General features: G+C 38.1%; 1 protein-coding gene across 13 annotated transcripts in view; it reads left to right on the top strand.

Moving 5' to 3' along the window:
- The window catches only part of NRXN1 (neurexin 1), a 1118405-nt gene that overhangs the window by 783199 nt on the left and 317629 nt on the right, over window positions 1-17577 (top strand). For all 13 annotated transcript variants that reach the window (XM_075925467.2, XM_075925456.2, XM_075925455.2 and 10 more), the window contains one exon: window positions 15330-15511. In XM_075925467.2, coding sequence (XP_075781582.1) covers window positions 15330-15511 — 182 coding nt within the window. The remainder of the gene's footprint in view (window positions 1-15329; window positions 15512-17577) is intronic.

Raw genomic sequence — 17577 nt, 5'->3', positions numbered from 1 at the left:
GTTCCCAGACAGTTGTTATGCTACAAGATGGCAAATTACAAAACATTTAAGTGGCCACTGTTATCGGACATACATGAGTGACCTCTATCAATGTTTCAGCGAAAATCTGAGAATAATATGGATCTTTTCCTATACTAGCTCAGAGGGCCTTATTTCTAAGATGTCAAATTTCTTAAAAGGCAAAATTTCTTTTAATTAAAAAATATTTTGAAATTCTCTACCTCTTTATAATTCTTACCTTCCCCATACAACCTAATGTCCCTGGCATTTTGAAATTCCTTTTGAGGAATAGCGTTTTCTTAATAGAATCATAGAAGTGTAAGAGTGGAACAGACTCAATGGGTCATCTGGTCCATTTTCCTACAATTAAGGCAGGATTAAGTAATAGCTGTTCTTTAAAATGTCCAGTAACAGAGATTCCACAACCTGCTTAGGCAATTTGTTCCAGTGCTTAACTACCCTGAGGGATAGAAAGGGTTTCCTAATGTCCAATATAAATCTCTCTTGCTGTAAGTTAAGCCCATTACTTCTTGTTTTATCCTGAGAGGTTAAGGACACTTTTTCACGCCTCTCATTGTAACAAAATATTACTTACATGACAACTGCTATCATGTCTCTTTTTTCTCTTATTCATAATAAACAAATCCATTTTTTAATCTTCATTCATAGGGTTTGTAGATGTTTAATTTTTTTTGGCGGGGTTACTCTACCGGTTTGTCCACGTCTTTCATGAAATATGGTTTTTAGAACTGGACAAAATACTGTAGTTAAGGTCTAAGAATCATGAAGTTAGAAAGGAATTATTTCTTGTATCTTGCTTACAGTTTTCCTTCTAACACATCCCAGAATGATGGCTTCACTGTTGAATCATTTAAGTAATGATTCACTATAATCCCTAAATCCCTTTCTACAGTACTTCTTCCTAGATAGTCATTTCCCATTTTGTATGAGCAGTTGATTTTTCCTTCCTAAGTGTAGTACTTTGCATTTGTCTTTTTAAAATGTAGTCATATTTACTTTAGACCCTTTGTCAAATCATTTGGAAGGTAGGATTAAAATTCAAAAGCAAAGTGCATGTGTGTGTGTATAAGTATCTCTCTATGCCATTATCTAAATAAATTATGAAGATACTAAAAACAACTGGACCCAGGATGGTCCCTCTGGGACACTAGTTGGTATGGCCTTCCAGCTTGACTATGAATCAATGATGATTGTTCTCTGGGAACAATTTTCCAACCAGCTATGCACCTAACTTATAACTGCTGCATCTAGATTTTACTTCCTAATTTGTTTGAGAAACTCATGCACAACACTATCAAAAGCCTTATTAAAGATACCGCATGTACCACTTCCTTGGTGAAATTTAAGATTGGTCCACTGAGCATAATGTAATGCTAATGGTTCAGGATATACAGGATTAATGTAAAGAGGCATCCTAAGCACAGAGGGAGGATAGCTAGAGAGTACATCTCAATGTTGATAACATAAATATTGTACTATTTTCAATGGTTAAACCATGCTCTTTAATTGCCAGAACTATGTAAAATAAATAGTTGAAAACTTAATATGCTCATTTGTCAATTCTATTCTCATTCCTCTGAATCTGGCATTAAGCTGTAGCTCACAAACAGCAGCAAAAGGACTTTCCAAAGAAGAATGGTAGCAATTATCATAATGACAAACCATGTCACATTTTTGTGCCAGAGTACAATTTGAAATCCATTATGTGTTAGGACATAAGGACAGAAGAACTTGTTGGTCAGGAGGAAAAGAAACTAATTGGCCCAACCTGCCTTGCCTGTTTAGTTTTCATAGAAAAGGTGTATATCTAACAGATCTGGATACCATTGAATCTATTTTCATTGTTGGCCATTTATTTGTTTTATATTCAATTTTGGTATCATAAGCAAATTTAGAGGTCCAACAATCAGTATATGGCATAATAACTGGGAAGTCTTTCCAGGTAGAACATCATTTGCTGTTTATGGTGACTGAGTTTGGTTTTGATCCAACTAGATATTTTCTGTATTATACCCTGGTTCCTTAACCAGTACTTTTCTATGTGAAATGTAATCACAATGATGATGAATAGAATTTTTGCCTTGTGAATTTAGAGGTCTCAATTTCCTCAGTTGTTGCTCTGCAAATCAAAATGACTTGTGTACGGTTGAGCATATATATGCTCATTTAAGATCAGCAATATAATGCTAGCAGCCAGCAATTACAAATTTTGGATGGTCATCCTGATAGCTAATGGAGTTGATAGATTAAGTGACACAGCTAAATTATTACATCTGGTACTCTCAGAGAATGACTTGCATTCTTGTTGGAAAATGTAAAGTAATATGCATTTGCAGATAAGTAAATATGGGCTGATTGCTGTGTTCTTCATTTGATTGAGAGAGCTTAGTACAATCTATTTAATGTCTGAGTGTGCGTACATTTAAAGAGTGAAATTCACTTCCCCCACATAAAGCTAAAATTATTGGGATCTATGCAGATGAAGTGTCAGAAGATGTACAGGGCTGAAACTCAGCGACACGATCGCTGCAGTCAAAAGGTTGTTTCCTCAAGTGATCAGAGTCAAGAGATTTGTGTAATCAAGGAGTCAGTGGCCCATATACAGCCTGCTCAACAGTGCTGGACTTTGCCACTGAGACCCACTTGGCAGTTACACAGCTGCTTCACTAATAAAACCTTCTGTTTTCCATCATGGGAACTTAAGAGGAGTGGTGGGTCAAATATTTGAGATCCCTGCCAGTTATTTTTGTTAGAAGCAGACAAGTTGTTGTTTTCACATTTTCAGGTGACAATAAGATCGAGAGAGACTCTGCAGAATTCACTCTCCTTCTATGTATATTTCCCAGGCAGAGAGTCCACGTACAATTAAAGGTTCAGAAATGTTCTTCACGCTACAAGCCTACTTCATCTATTAACCTTATTAATTGTTGCTAGGAAGGTATAGCACTATATCAGGTAGAATACTGTGTGGTTAAATTGTTCATCATGCTCACTAGGGAACAATTGCAACCTTTACCATACAATGTACGATACAGCTAACTTTTTTCAAAGGAAGATTCATCACAGCAAACTGTCTAAGATGAGGCATTGTCACTGATATGTATGTGCTACCAGTAATACTGTTACTTGCTCTTGAACCAACATTTGACCTTCTTCCTATATTTGCACCACTGCTTTCAATGAGGGCAACACGCTTCCATTCAGCATCACTTTGATTTTTCAAAGTATGTTTTATATCCTTTTTTTTTCCAAGAAGGGTACTAGTTGTGAGAGCCCTTCAAAATAATTTACTCTGGAGATATCATAAAATATGGGAAGCACTCCTATATGTTAGCAAAGTAAATGATACAAATGACATTTTAAAAGGTGTGTAATTGGAATGCTATAAAAAGATAGTCATAGTAATTATAAGGTGGAGTATTTCAGGACATGACTACACTAGGAAATTATTTTGAAATAACTTACTTTAAAATAATAACCCCCTAAACACTATTTCAAAATAACTCCTGCTTGTCATGAGAAATAGCACTATTTTGAAGTAACAAGCCCATTATTTTGAAATAACAGGCTTGGTAATGTGGATGCTCTGCTTGTTGTTTCAAAATAAGGGGTCTCTAGTGTAGACCAGAGCTCAGCATGTTTCCAAAACACAAAAATAATAAAGACCTCAACTTTAGAAACAAAGATACTTTAAGCAAAAAGAATCTCAATACAAAGGTAGGTTGAATGAAGTAAGGTCAGCATTTTCAAACTTTGATCTACCAAATCCTTATTTAGGCACTATAACAGGAGGGCTGATTTTTTTCAAGGTGCTTTATAATTCAGCAGCTCCCATTAATTTCAGTGGATTAATTTCTGCGGGAGCTCACCTTTTGAAAATGAGGCCTCTTATTTTAGTGACTAAGGATATGTCTATACAGCAAGTTTATTTTGAAATAACTAGCATTATTTCTAAATAGCTTAGTCCACGTCTACACAGAAGACAGTTATTTTGCAATAATGTCGCAATACTGTCAAGCTGGAAAACTACTTCCTCTGACTCCTGTTACCTGCATTGTAGGAGGAGTAAGGGAAGTGGGAGGAAGAGTGCTTTATTTCAGAATAAGTACTGTGTAAATGCTCCCAATTTTGAAATAAGCTACGCAATTGACAGCTCAATTTACGTACCTTATTTAGAATAAGCTATGCTGTGTAGAAGCACCCTAAGTAAGCACTTACCAACTTAGTTTTAGGCACCCATTTTTGGAAATATTTATCTGGAGAGCACCATTTATATTTATGGCACTATATAAATATATAACAATGAGGAAACTGAAATGAAAGTTCAGTTTTTCTTTACAACCACTTGGTTTCAGAATATGACATATATAAGCCTTCTGTCTGGGCAGAACTACTGTTGTGTAACAAAGAACTAGGCAATTTTTTTTCTGACAACTTTCCTTATTACTTAATATGCATTTAAAATGACCCAAAATATTTCAGAAGTTTATGTAAAACTGCTAATTTGTCTTGTTGGGGGGAGAAGGGGAGGAGCAAAAAACACCAAAATAAACCGCATTGAAATAATTCATTTTGATATTAAACTTAAATTAGATTTTTCTGATTTGAAATGGCTTTTAATTTTGAATTTTACTTCAGTGTTTTATTTTACTAAGGCTGAAATTGAAAACTAGAAATGAACTTGCTTTTTTAGTTTGGATAGGTAACTGAAAAATCAATTATTTGGATAGTTCTAGTATCAAGTTCTGTGCAAAAGCTGATTTATGACTAGGTTTTTTTGGGGGGGAGGGTGCAATTTACAAGTTTCATTGCTTTTGCTAGAAGAGATTTAAAGTTCCTTCACTTAGAATTATTTAGCTTATAAAATTTCCAAATTTTGCCAGGTGGGTCTGTGGAGATTCCAAGCTTTGTGAGCCAGGACCATCAACTCATTTTATATTAGCGACCAACAGATGGTAACAACAGTTGGTTGCTGTTAAGATGGGTAGGATTTGAACTGGTATCCTAGTCTTTATTCTGGTTACAAATCCCTTTAGCTAGCCTGCCTTTTAACTACATTCTGTTTGCATTATGAGTTTCTGGCAGAAATAATAAACCATGAAAAAATAAATCAGTGGACTATGTATTCCTCTAGTCCTACAAATGCAATTGTCATTTATAGTAATGCAGTTTGCTGTGGCAGGAGGTAAAAAAAAAAAACACTAGGAAGCTGTAACTGTTTCTAATGCAAGAAGAATTTGAGGCTGTAACAGTCCTATTCATCTTTAAAAGCATATTTAATTTTCCCAATTTAATCCGTGAGTCTGATAGATGTCTTTATATAGTATCCTTTCTAAAAGATTTTTCTTCTCATAGTCTTATTATGCACTTGCCCAAAAGTACAATTTCCTCCTCTGTAGAAATTGTTCAAGAAATTTATTCTTAACAAATTATTTGTTGACAAGATTGTAGGAGGAATAAAATGCACTCATATTTATACATATTTGACTTTTAATTTACATCTGACTGCTTGGCAAACTCTCAGAGAAAGGTGTGTTTTATCCTTGTTGCCTTTAATAGAAATATAATGGACTAGAATTTTTCATGTTGACTGCAATGTGGCATTTATAACAGTCTCTGGTTTTAGAAATAGACCATTTTCTTAACATATGACTTCCATATAGGTTCCAAACAGTATGATATTACTTTATTATGTGCGGTGTTGTAGTAGTTGTGTTGGTCCCAGAATATTATAGACAAAAGTGGATGAAGTAATTGCTTGATGGACTACTTCTGTTGGTGAGACAAAATTCAGAGCTCTTCATGTCTGGGAGAGGCATGCATAATGTCACAGCCAAATACAAGGTGAAACAGATTATTTAGCTGTGCATAAGTAGCTAACACATTTCAATGAATTATTCAAGGCCCCTTTACACTCTTCCAGTCAGAGGCAGAAAAGGAGAAGGGGGAAAAACCCTAAGCTGAGGGTGATGGCAGGAGGGGGTTATAGATTGTAGTAATAATAAATCATAAATCCACATCTGGGGGGGGGGGGGAAACTTGCCCAAATCCCTTCTTTTTGGGCTACAATCTCCACACCTCTAACCTCTCCAAGTTTATCATGAGAAGCAAGCTTCTCACAGAGTAGGACACACCAACTCCAAGTGCCACAACACTGTCAGAGCATCAGATGCAAGGGCTGTCTGCTGCAAACAGGGGCTGCTGGATTCAGCATGAGTTGGGACCAAGCAGTCACAGCTCACACTAGTCTGAGATGCTGCACCTCTTCTTTCAACTGTAGTTAAAATGCAGAGCTACAGCATGGGTGGCTCCCAGATCCGGCACAAGCCTGGACTTCTTAGTCCCAGCTCAAGTCGGTTCCTGAAGCTACTCCCGCTGTGGCTCTGCAGAGCAGTTCTTATCGACTAATTATAACGAGTTCACGATTAGCCAGATAATCACAATTTAACATCCTTATATCTAGCCACTCAGTCTTGGCCCTCAAAACTCAGCACAACACCTTCAAAAGATTCATTTAAATTCATAACTTGCTAGACATTAAAAAATCATGGACTGAATAAAAACATTGGTAATAAGGTTTGTTGTTACTTATGGCTTTCTTTTGTTTCTTTTCCCTCCTATGACAGAGGTATTATTTGGTCACTTACTCATAATCTTGAATGGTTTCTGAAAGTATTTCTAGACTGCATCCCTGTGTCAGCAAAGGGATGCAGATTAGGCAGGTCGACATTGCAAATGAGGCAGGGATTTAAATATCCTGTGCCTAATTTGCATAAAAAGGGCCACTGCATTTTGCCGACTCAGCACTTCGTTGGCAAAAAGCGGCAGTCTAGAGGGGGATCTGTCGAAAGAAAGCCTTTTTCGACAGATCCTGTAAACCTCCTTGCAGATCTTGTAAACCTCTCTGCCAACAGAGGGATGCAGTCTAGACATACCCTAAGTGCGACAAGAACCAGGAGAAGGAGATGAAAAGAAAGCTCTCTAACGTGCCACCCTATCCCTGAAGTCAGAGAAATCTGTGTGAATTCAGTGAGGATTGAATACAAATGGAATATGGACCTCAAGATGTGGCTCATGGGAGTTCAGTATCCTTGACATTTTCCAGGGTACTGTCAGCACTATATAGTTACATTCCAATATAAAAAAAGATACGTAAATCCAAGGCAAGATAGTTAAGTGTGGGATGAAGGCAGGAAGAGACCCCAGTGGTGGGCAACCCGTAGGCAATCCATTAAGGTTCTGTGTTTCCCAGTGCTCTTCCTCCACTCCCCTCCTCAACAAACATAATTATAATTGAGATGCAAGCTCACAGTCCCACCTCTTAAAAATTATGATCATGTTTCAGTTTGCTGGGTTGTTAGGCTGGGGGCTTCATTCCCACCCATTTGCACCCTGTGGGAATGGCAAAGTGAGGCCGTATTCCAGTCTTTTAGTCTTTTGGTATTTTACCTTCCCTTCTATTCCTCCTTTGCCCCTCCTGACTTGTTTCTTGCTTTCGCTTTGAGATAAGGAGATTAAGGCAATCTTCAAGTGTGTGCTCATATTTTAAATTCTCACCATCCCTAGTAATACTTCAAAAACAAATAGGAGCAATTGTTACACTAACAAGTCCATTTGGTTCAGCCAAAAGCAACATTGACAGTGTCTTTGTTCTTGGTAAGAATCCCTTTGTTTACATATACCAGTAAATATGTGTATGTATCAAAACCCAAACAGGCAAGTAGAACTTCCAGAACTGTCTCTGGCAAAACTACAGACCTGAATGTTGCAATGACACTTACACTCTTAACATGGAGGCATCTTGAATAGGAACCATAAGGTTTAGGCCATTGATTCCAGTGGTAGCTATGGGTGCTCAGTACTTCATAGGAGCTTGTAACATCACATAGGCCCTTAGTTAATTAAGTTACTGTGGCTGGGAGGATGTCTTATTCACTGCCTTCAGCTTCTCCCAAGATGTGATCAGCATTGTACAGTTTAGGTCCTAAGGGTGACCAAATAAGTAAAGTCAAGACAAGAGATAAAAATTGGGGGAGGGGGAGGGAGAGATGCGGGGGATGGAACCATCAATGGCACTATTGATGGAAAGAAGGAGGAATTTATAAAACACACTGCAAACTTGCAGTCCTATATTAAATGATAATTCAGCTCTGTTACATTCTTCAGGTATCTAATCAAAATTCGGAGAGTTTTTTCAATCATGTTTACCTGTTCATTTTTAAATTAATGCCTGTAAAGAAAGGCTCTCATCCTTAATGAGGGCTATATCATGCTATGTTCAAGTCTGAGTTCAGCTATGCTTTGCTTATAGCTATATTTAAAAATAGGATAAGATACTTTTTTAAATGGTAAAAGAAATTTTGGACATTAAGCCCAAACTTCCCCCAAACTTCAGCTTTGGCTGGAAACCAACCATGCAAATGTCTCCTCCAAGTTTATGACCAAATGAAAAGTAGAATTAAAATGAAGACTCCTGTGCAGCTGCTGCTAGAACTGACATGACTAGTCTGCTATAATACTTGTGTAGATGTGTTTTGGCAGGTCTATGCTACAGGTTCAAGTTAATCTAAGCTACGCAATTTGACTTATGCTAGCAGTGTAACACAAGTCAGTGTAGCTTAGATATGCTTAACACAGGGTCCACACAAGAGATTTAAGGATGCAATGGTATAGGTTACACTCAGCCTCCCAAGGAGGTGGCTTTGCTGCAGCAGGATAGTGAATCTTCATCTCTGGGAGGTGGGTGGGTAAAAGCTGGCAGCCCTGCTCCCAGGGAGGCTTTGCTGAGGAGTCTGCAGAGCCTAAAGGGTGCGTTACTGAGTAACTGCTGAAAATCCTATTGCATGATTTTTAACATCCCTAGTCCATACTGTGCTGTATTGACAGGAGAAACACTGACTCCCCTTATTCATCGTGTTCTGATCACAAAATCCGCTAAATCCGCCTTCAGTGGTTCAATTGCCACAGCATTAATCATGCCTGTAAAACAAGCCCTATGTGGGCATTTTTGTGGAATGTTTACTCTCATTGCTGAATTTTAACGAGCAAATATGCACATTGAATTCAATGGGATTACTTATGCAAGTAATTGTTCACCTGTGGGAGTAAAAGGCTTCACAATCTGGCCCAAAATTATCAGAAGTACTGTTAAGGTGTAATGCTGAAGGAAAATGCCATATAGAAGACAACTGACCCCTTTTTCTGTTGTAACCGGCATTGGTTACACCTGATTATTTTTACAGCCCTCATTTAAACAGCACTTCATTTTTTTATTAAAAAAAAAATGCAGTGTTGCCATTGAGTTTTGTGTTTGAATTTTTAGACCTCTATGGTATATTGTAATGTAACTATAATTCCATAGGTCAATAAAACTACCATTTGGCCTAACTGAACATCTCACTGTCATTTTAGTGGAGAATGTAAACATTAGCATACCAAAATTACATGGGGAAAATAGTAAAGAAAAGTAAAATGCAAAAAATGTTAACACAAAATTTAGATGAACGTGAAGAAAGTAAAAAGCATACAAATACGTTGTTTGATTTAAATGAAACATTAACATGTATCATATTCTATGTTGGAAATAAATATTAAAAAGCTTTGCAGTTGTATACATAACAGATACAGGAAATGGATATGAAATGATGTGTATTCATTTAATTCTATATGAGTAAGCAGATACTCCTTGAGTTGCTGCCAGGCGATACTGAAATTAAACAATTGTTCAGAAAGATGAATTTCCTAAAGGAGGACTTGAGACATGTAAGCCATTACTGTTTCTGAGCACTGGTGGTTTTTTACCATCAGAACCATATTTTCAAGGTTAAGAATTTCAAATAATTCTATGGGTACTTATTTTTTCTAAACTCTTTACTGATTCACGAGTATACAAAAATAGTATAGTATAGTATAGTATATTATACAGCTAAGAGCTGTAAACTGTTTGTTACCATACAGCTAAGAGCTGCAAGCTGCTTGTTACCAACTTGCAAGTAGCTTCCAAGTACCATGGAGAGAGTATCACTGCTCAAAACAATCTAACTCCACTGCTTTGAGTGCTGATGAATCCCAAATAAAACAATGCCATACACTGAAAGAACGAGGAACCTAATTATTTTTCAGTGGTGTTCTGTTGAAACCATATCAAAGAAACTTACGTTTTGTCAGGCAGCATAAAAGTCTTTGTGGGGAAAATGAACTAGTTTTCTTCAGTAATTTTTGAATATATGTGAGGGCTTGCTTATGTAATGCCAGCAGACCCCAATTATCAGCAGATGGAATTGAACTTGGGAACATTTGGACCTAAATGTATGAGCCTTAAGTGCAGGAGCAAAGCCATACAGCTTAGTTAAAGCAATAGCTCAGCTAAAGATTGATGTGTTTGCTATGTGCCTCTAGAGGGAGACAAAGCACCACAACAAGGAGGCATAGGTTACATTTATACCTACAGTGCTCCTGAAGCATTTAGTGAACCTACTATGTATACTGATGGTAGAGCTCCCCTGGTAGTGTAGGTACTTCACCTCCCCAAGAGATGATAGCTATGTTGATGGTAGAAACCTTTCAGTCAACGTAGCACTGTCTACACCAGGGGTTAGGTTGGTATAACCAAGTTGCTTATGGGGTTATGTTAACCATGAGTAACTCAGGATATTTCTACACTGCAAAGTTAATTTGAAATATCAGCCGTTATTTTGAATTAACTTTAATAGCATCTATACATGCAAACCGCATTTCGAAATTAATTCGAAATAGCGGAGCGCTTAATTTGAATTTGGGAAACCTCATTCTAGAAAAAGTAATGCCAAATTTGAAATGGCTATTTCTGATTAAGTGCTGTGTAGACACAAAAGCTCATGATACCATTTAGATTTGTTTTGTTAGTCTCTAAGTTTGCTGCAGGACTATTAGTTATTTTTAAGGTTTTTTCAGTGTCTGGAGGTGTTCAGGTTCAGGGACTTGGTTTGGGGCCATTGTGTTCATTATGGACAAAGGACTCCACTGTCATTTAACAAGTGCACTTTACTTCACTTTTTTTCAATCTTCAGGTAGCACTTATGTTATAACCAAAGAGAGGGATATTATCCACCCTTAATATATTTGTACTGTTCTAATAGTATCCTCAATAGCACTGAACTGTACAGAATTATGTTCCTTACTTATGCTGCTTTTTATAGGAGCCTCATTCAAGACCTGATCCAAAGTCCTGTGAAATTGGTGGAAAGAGCTTTGGGTTTGGCTCTCAATAATACAGGATTGAGAGTAAATCCCATTCTTTGGGCCTGGCCTACACTAACAGGGAAAGCTGATTTAAGGTATGCAACTCTAGCTATGTTATTTATGTAGTTGGAGTTGTAGTATCTTAAATTGTTTTGGCATTGCCCATAAAGTGGGAAGCTGATGGGAGCACATGCTTCTGTTGACTTCCTTACTCCTCATGAGGCGCAGGACTACTGGTGCTGACGCGAGTGCCCTCTCAGTTTGAATTAGTGTGTCTTCACTAGACCCAGTAATTCAAACCCCAGAAGATCAACTGCACCAGCTTTGATCTTCTCTGTAGTGTAAACAATCCTTTGGTCTATGTCTACACTACAGGGTTTTTGTGCAAGAAATCTTTTGCAGAAGAGTTCTTGTGCAAAAACTTATTGCGCAAAATTGCATCCACACCTCAAAGCACATTGCTTTTGCGATGTGCTTTTGCACAAGAGAGCATCCACACTGCGTGGACACTCTTGCACAAGAAAGCTCTGATTGTCATTGACAGAATGGCCATCAGAGCACCTGTGCTTTTTCTGATAGGCTCTTTTTGCACGAGAAGCTCCCGCAGAGCATCCACACATGCCTTTTTGTTCAAGAGTTGTAGTGCAAAAAGGAGTTATGCCTCGTAGAAGGAGCTATACCTACACCACAAAAAGCCCTCTGTTCTGTCAATTGACTGTAGATTTTCTTGTGCAAAAACGCGCTTGAGGTGTGGACAGTCCGTGGGTTTTTGTGCAAAAACCTTATAGTGTAGATGTAGCCTTGGTGAATTAATGTGGCAAATACTGGCTGTGGACCAGATCCAGTTTTCCAGGGTTAGTTGAAGCTCGCAATGGCTGCGGATCACTGCTCCCAGACAAGCAGCAGAAAATGGTGTCCTCTCCATGTTGCTTCCCACAACTTCCATTGACTGGGAGCAGTGATCCACAGCCAACAGGAGCTGCAAATAACCATTCCTGTGGAGGCACAGCTAAATATATTGGCAGCGGCTCTCTTGGGGTTAATCCCTGCTATATGGCTATCTGAACTGTATGTCTCAGTACATGGTTAGGTGTTAATGCTAATGCCATAAACAGGTGCTTTTGTACCACCAGACAGGGCCGGCTTTAGGAAGTGTGGGGCCCAATTCGAACCATTTCAATAGGGCCCTGGCAGCCAGGATTTTTTTATTGAGGGGGGAAAAAAACACATAAATTAATTTTGGTTGTGCAAAAAAAAAAAAAAAAAACCCAGCACACAAACAACTCATGGCCACTTTAAATCCCCAGCTGTAGGGCAGAGTCCTGCCTTCCAGACAAACCCAGGGGCCGACTCCCCCTCCCACAGGGCACAGAAGCCGTCGCACTCCTCCTCGGGGACTAACGCACCCTCCCACAGTGCGCCCGACACACTTCCGGGTTTAAGGCGCGGGGCCTTTTTAGGCGCGGGGAATCGGGCCAATCGGCCTAAAGCCAGCCCTGCCACCAGAAGTAGCAGTACCGATATCATCAGTCTTTAGGGATGCAGCTATCCCTGTCTAATATTCGAAAAAGGTTTACAGCAGTTACTGAGCATGTCAGCTAATAGAATCAGATTTCTTGCTGTTTGTCAGATTTCTCTCCAGTATACTCTAGTCTAAGTCCATGGCCATCAGTAAACACCTCTGTGACTGCCTAAAACTTGAGTGTGCTGTCTACATTGCACGTGAATAGTGCAGAACTATGACTTGACTTGAAGTTTAAACAGCACCTTCACACATACTCCCTGCCAAAGGGTGCTGACAGGTTTCCTTGAACCAGATGCCAGTTGGCAACTTGCCATCAAGAGAGATTTTGATTCTCAGAGCAGTCTTACAGAATTATTGATGTAAAGTGTATTTAACATTTTTTTCAAGACCCTGGCACAAAACAGGAAATAAAATTGACAGGAGCCACATAACTGCAAAATTAATTAATGATTGGTAATACTAGCAGAAAAGTTGTCAGAATTGCACATGAAACATGCTTAAAAGGCAAATGTAACTCAGTTTCTTTGAGATCTCAGGCAAAGCTTTCTAGATTAAGAGGGTAGAGTTCTTGGCAGTTCGAATAGACATTTAGCCATATGACACTTCTCATTTACATCTCATACTATTTCCTCCATTTAAATTTCAGTGAATGTTCTGAGAACTTTTTCTGTGGTATTTCTTTAGCTATACAATACGAAAAGAGGAAAAAAATGAAATTACAATATATTTCTGAACGAAACATGAATAGAATAATTCCATCTTGTCACAGTGCTCTATAGGAAAGTGTTCAGTTTATATAAGGCTTATGAAGTTCTTGTTCCATAGTCAGAATAAGACTACTTGAGTCTCATTGTATTGTACATCTGAGATCAAATGTACAGGTGTCACACTGGGCACTGTTTTAAGGATATGCTTTTTAAAATTCAAAACCTTTAGGTAAGAAGCCATGTTCATAGAATCATAGAGTTGGAAGAGACATCAGAGCCATTGAGCACAACCCACTGCTAAAAGCAGGACCAAACCCAGCTAAATCATCCCTGCCAGGGCTTTGTCAAGCCAGGACTTAAACCTTTAGAGATGAAGATTCCACCACCCGCCTAGGTAACCCATTCCAGTGCTTCCTCCTAATTAAATAGTTTTTCCTAATATCCAATCTAAACCTCCACCACTTCAACTTGAGACAATTGCTCCACATTCTGTCATCTGAGAACAGCTGCTCTCGATCCTCTTAGGATCCCTCATTTCAGGTAGTTGAAGACTGCTATCAAATCCCCCCCTCACTCTTCTGTAGACCAAATCCCCCAGACTATTCTCAGAAGTCATGTGCTCTAGTGCCCTAATTATTTTGGTTGCCCTCCATTGGACCCCCCGCCCCCCCTAATGCATCCACATCCTTTCTGTAATGGAGGGATCACAGAAATAGACACATTAGTGCACATGTAGTCTCACCAATGTAGAATAAAGGGGAATAATCACTTCTCTAGTTCTGCTGGCAAAGCTGCTACTAATGCACCCCAATATGCCGTTAGCCTTCTTGGCTCACTCTTGGCTCATACCCAGCTTCTCACCCACTTTAATCCCCAGGTCCTTTTCTGCGGAACTGCATCTTAGACAGTTGGTCCACAGCCTGTAGCAGTGCTTGGGATTCTTCTGTCCTAAGTGCTGGCCCTTTTGAACCTCATCTGATTTCTTTTGGCCCAATCTCTGTGATGTTAGATCATAGAAAATGTGCAAATAGTGATGAAGTTAAACGTGAGCCCTTTAAACAAGTCTCTTTATAGAACCCTAGGATTTGTTTCATACAGTACCTAGATTTTATAAGAGCATATTTAGTATTGTGAATAACGTGAAAAGCTTTCTGCTATTGGGAACTCTCCTAATTACTGGAACTTAATATATTATTGATTACTGCAAATAACTCTTGACAATGCTTGAATAGATTGTGTATTCATTAAGAGGCACATTGCTGCCCTTCCATCTTACCTGTCACAAGCTGATAAAAGCTATACTCATAAAAGTTGTATCTGAATGTATTTGTTACATTTTGCTTCGCTGTGTAGGATGACCCATCATATCTTGCTTGCCATTTTCACTGCCGAGATGGTTATACAGTGTTGCATGTTTAGTCAGTCATGAAATAACTGCCTTATGTGTGTTCTTCTCCATCTAAGTTCTGATTTAGGAAGAATCAAGAAGTCATTTAAGCATGAGCTTAACTTTAAGCACATGATTAAATGCATTTTTGAATTTATGTGTTTATGAATTTTTGAATGAATTTGAATTTTGAATTGGGATGCTTTCCTGAATCAGGTCCATAGTCCTTAGAATGGTGTGCAGTTATATTGTATTCTGCATGGACTACTGTATTAAAAAAAATTAGTTTGCTGTAAAAAAATTTTGCTGACCAATTTTTAAGATCCTTCCAAGCTGTGATATAGTTTTTGCTTCGCTTCGGCAGTTCATTTTTCTCTAGAGAAAATTTTGATGGTTATAGAGCACATGTTTTGCCATGTCATTTGGCACTGGTACAAATGAACTAAATGGTTTTATTTCTGTTTTACAGCAGGAACAACATATATCTTTAGCAAAGGTGGTGGACAGATCACATACACGTGGCCTCCTAATGATCGGCCAAGCACTCGTGCTGACAGACTGGCAATAGGGTTTAGCACTGTTCAAAAAGAAGCAGTTTTGGTACGAGTAGACAGTTCTACGGGGCTTGGAGACTATTTAGAGCTACATATCGTAAGTATTATCAACAAATTGAAAGTTGTTTCTGTATATGTCTTGAATGATCATACCTTTTTACAGTCTAAGTATTTCTGTTAACTACTCTTTATCAAAATTATTGTATAATAAGATCAATAATGAATTAAATAATTATGGCTTATGAGATAGAGTTCTATACAGGACTTCAGACAAACTCAAAATGCCTTTATGTAGCATTCCTTTGTATGGCTTTTTCAATTAAAATTGCACTGTAATAGCTACACAAATATAGCTGTTTGCTCCAGTTTAATTACATGAAACAGGACTTAAAAATGTCAGAGGCAGGTGCTTAGAAGGGTTTCAGGTGAAATGTGTTGCTGGAATTAACGAATATGTTCAATCATGATTAGTTTGTTAATAGTGAAAGGAGTCCACTAGTTCTACCATAATTGCACAAATATTTTTTAGTAAAAAAACAGTTGTCACACTGGGAAATCTAGAAAAGTAATTTCAATTGCCTTCAAGGAAATAAACTAGCAATCAAAATTGAAAACATCTGGATTTTTTGGCAACATAAATGATCTGCTGAAATAAACATAACTAGGATAATGAAAAATCTTGTGGCTCAGATTATTTTCAACTTTGTTTATGTATTAGATTGAATTTTATTTAAGAACCTTGATATTTCCAGAAACAAGAATAGTTTCTCTTTAAAGGAATTAATTATATGTGACCAGTTACTCTTCTGCAATGATCCTTTCCAAACCATACTAGAGTATGCATCTGACGAAGTGGGTCTTTGCCCACGAAAGCTTATGCTCCAACACTTCAGCTAGTCTACAAGGTGTCACAGGACTCCTCGCCACTTTTGCAGATTCAGACTAACACAGCCACAGACTAACACAGCTCTGATACTTGACATACTAGAGTATGTTGCTGAATTACAGTAACTACAGTGTTCAATTCCCTGGTACCTACACACCTTGCCCTTTTGTTTCGGTAAAGGTGCTTTTGCAGTCTAGAGCCTTCTTCCACTTATTGCTTTGATCAAATAGATAAAGAATGAAACTCTTACATGAACTTCCATTTTTTCATGCTTTTCCTTAATTGTCAGCCATTTTATCCAATTACTTGACTGCATAGTGTAGTCTTAGTTTCAAAAGGCAACTTCTCTCTGATGCCAAAAGATCCAAGAGTTCAAATTTTTCAAGGCAAGCTTCAGAGATCAAGTCTGTCTTGATTAAAAAGTGTGTCTTCCAATCACAGGACAACGTCAGGTGCCCAATCCTTCATCTTCCTTTGAAATCACTGGCAAAACTCCCAGTTTAGCCGTGGGCAGTCAGTTCAAACTAAGGGGATTTAAAAATGGTGTCCATCCGGAAACATGCAAATGAAGCCTGGGATATTTAAACCCCAGGCTTCATTTGCAACTTCATATGCCTACATTAGCCTCCCTAGTTCGAACTCGGGGGCTAGTGTAGACATACCTCCATAGACTTCAGGGGAGCAAGATTTTGACTTAGCTAAGTAGCTTTCCAGACAGTGGCAAGGTCCCTCCAAAGCGGGGTAATATTTTCCTTGCTTTGTAATGACTTTGCTGTGTCTTTCAGCATCACAATAGGATATTGGAAAGGGTAGATTTACGGTACCAGAAGTCTATCAAAATCCTAACACTCCAGAAATCCCGTTTCAGCAATTATAAGTAAATATTCACAAAGCAAAAATCCTAGTGAAGTTGTAAATAATGTTGCCCCAGAGTGACTTATTCTTTCTTTATACAGAGTTCTAGTAACAAAGCATTAAAATAAAACAAGAAATGAGCATTTTTTGTAGCTCAGAAATATTAACAAAATTCTACAAGTTTGCTGGTTTGAGACAGTAAATTGTAGAGAGCAGTGCATCAGGTACTGGGTTTTAAATGGGCCATGTAGGAATCCAATAAACATTGATTTAATAAATCAAGAGTATATGCTTGTGTTGATTAGTTATATCAGCATTAGTGCAAGATGGAAATATTGAGTAACACAGAACTTTTGGATCTGAGTTTTACTGCATTTCCAAATTGGTCAGATTTAGGCAAGATAATTATCAGACTACCTCCA

The sequence above is a fragment of the Pelodiscus sinensis genome, chromosome 3, assembly GCF_052426305.1.
Source record: "Pelodiscus sinensis isolate ZL-2025 chromosome 3, ASM5242630v1, whole genome shotgun sequence".
Lineage (NCBI taxonomy): Eukaryota > Metazoa > Chordata > Testudines > Trionychidae > Pelodiscus > Pelodiscus sinensis.
The sequence above is the reverse complement of the archived record's forward strand: the minus strand, read 5'-3'. Positions and strand labels throughout refer to the sequence as shown.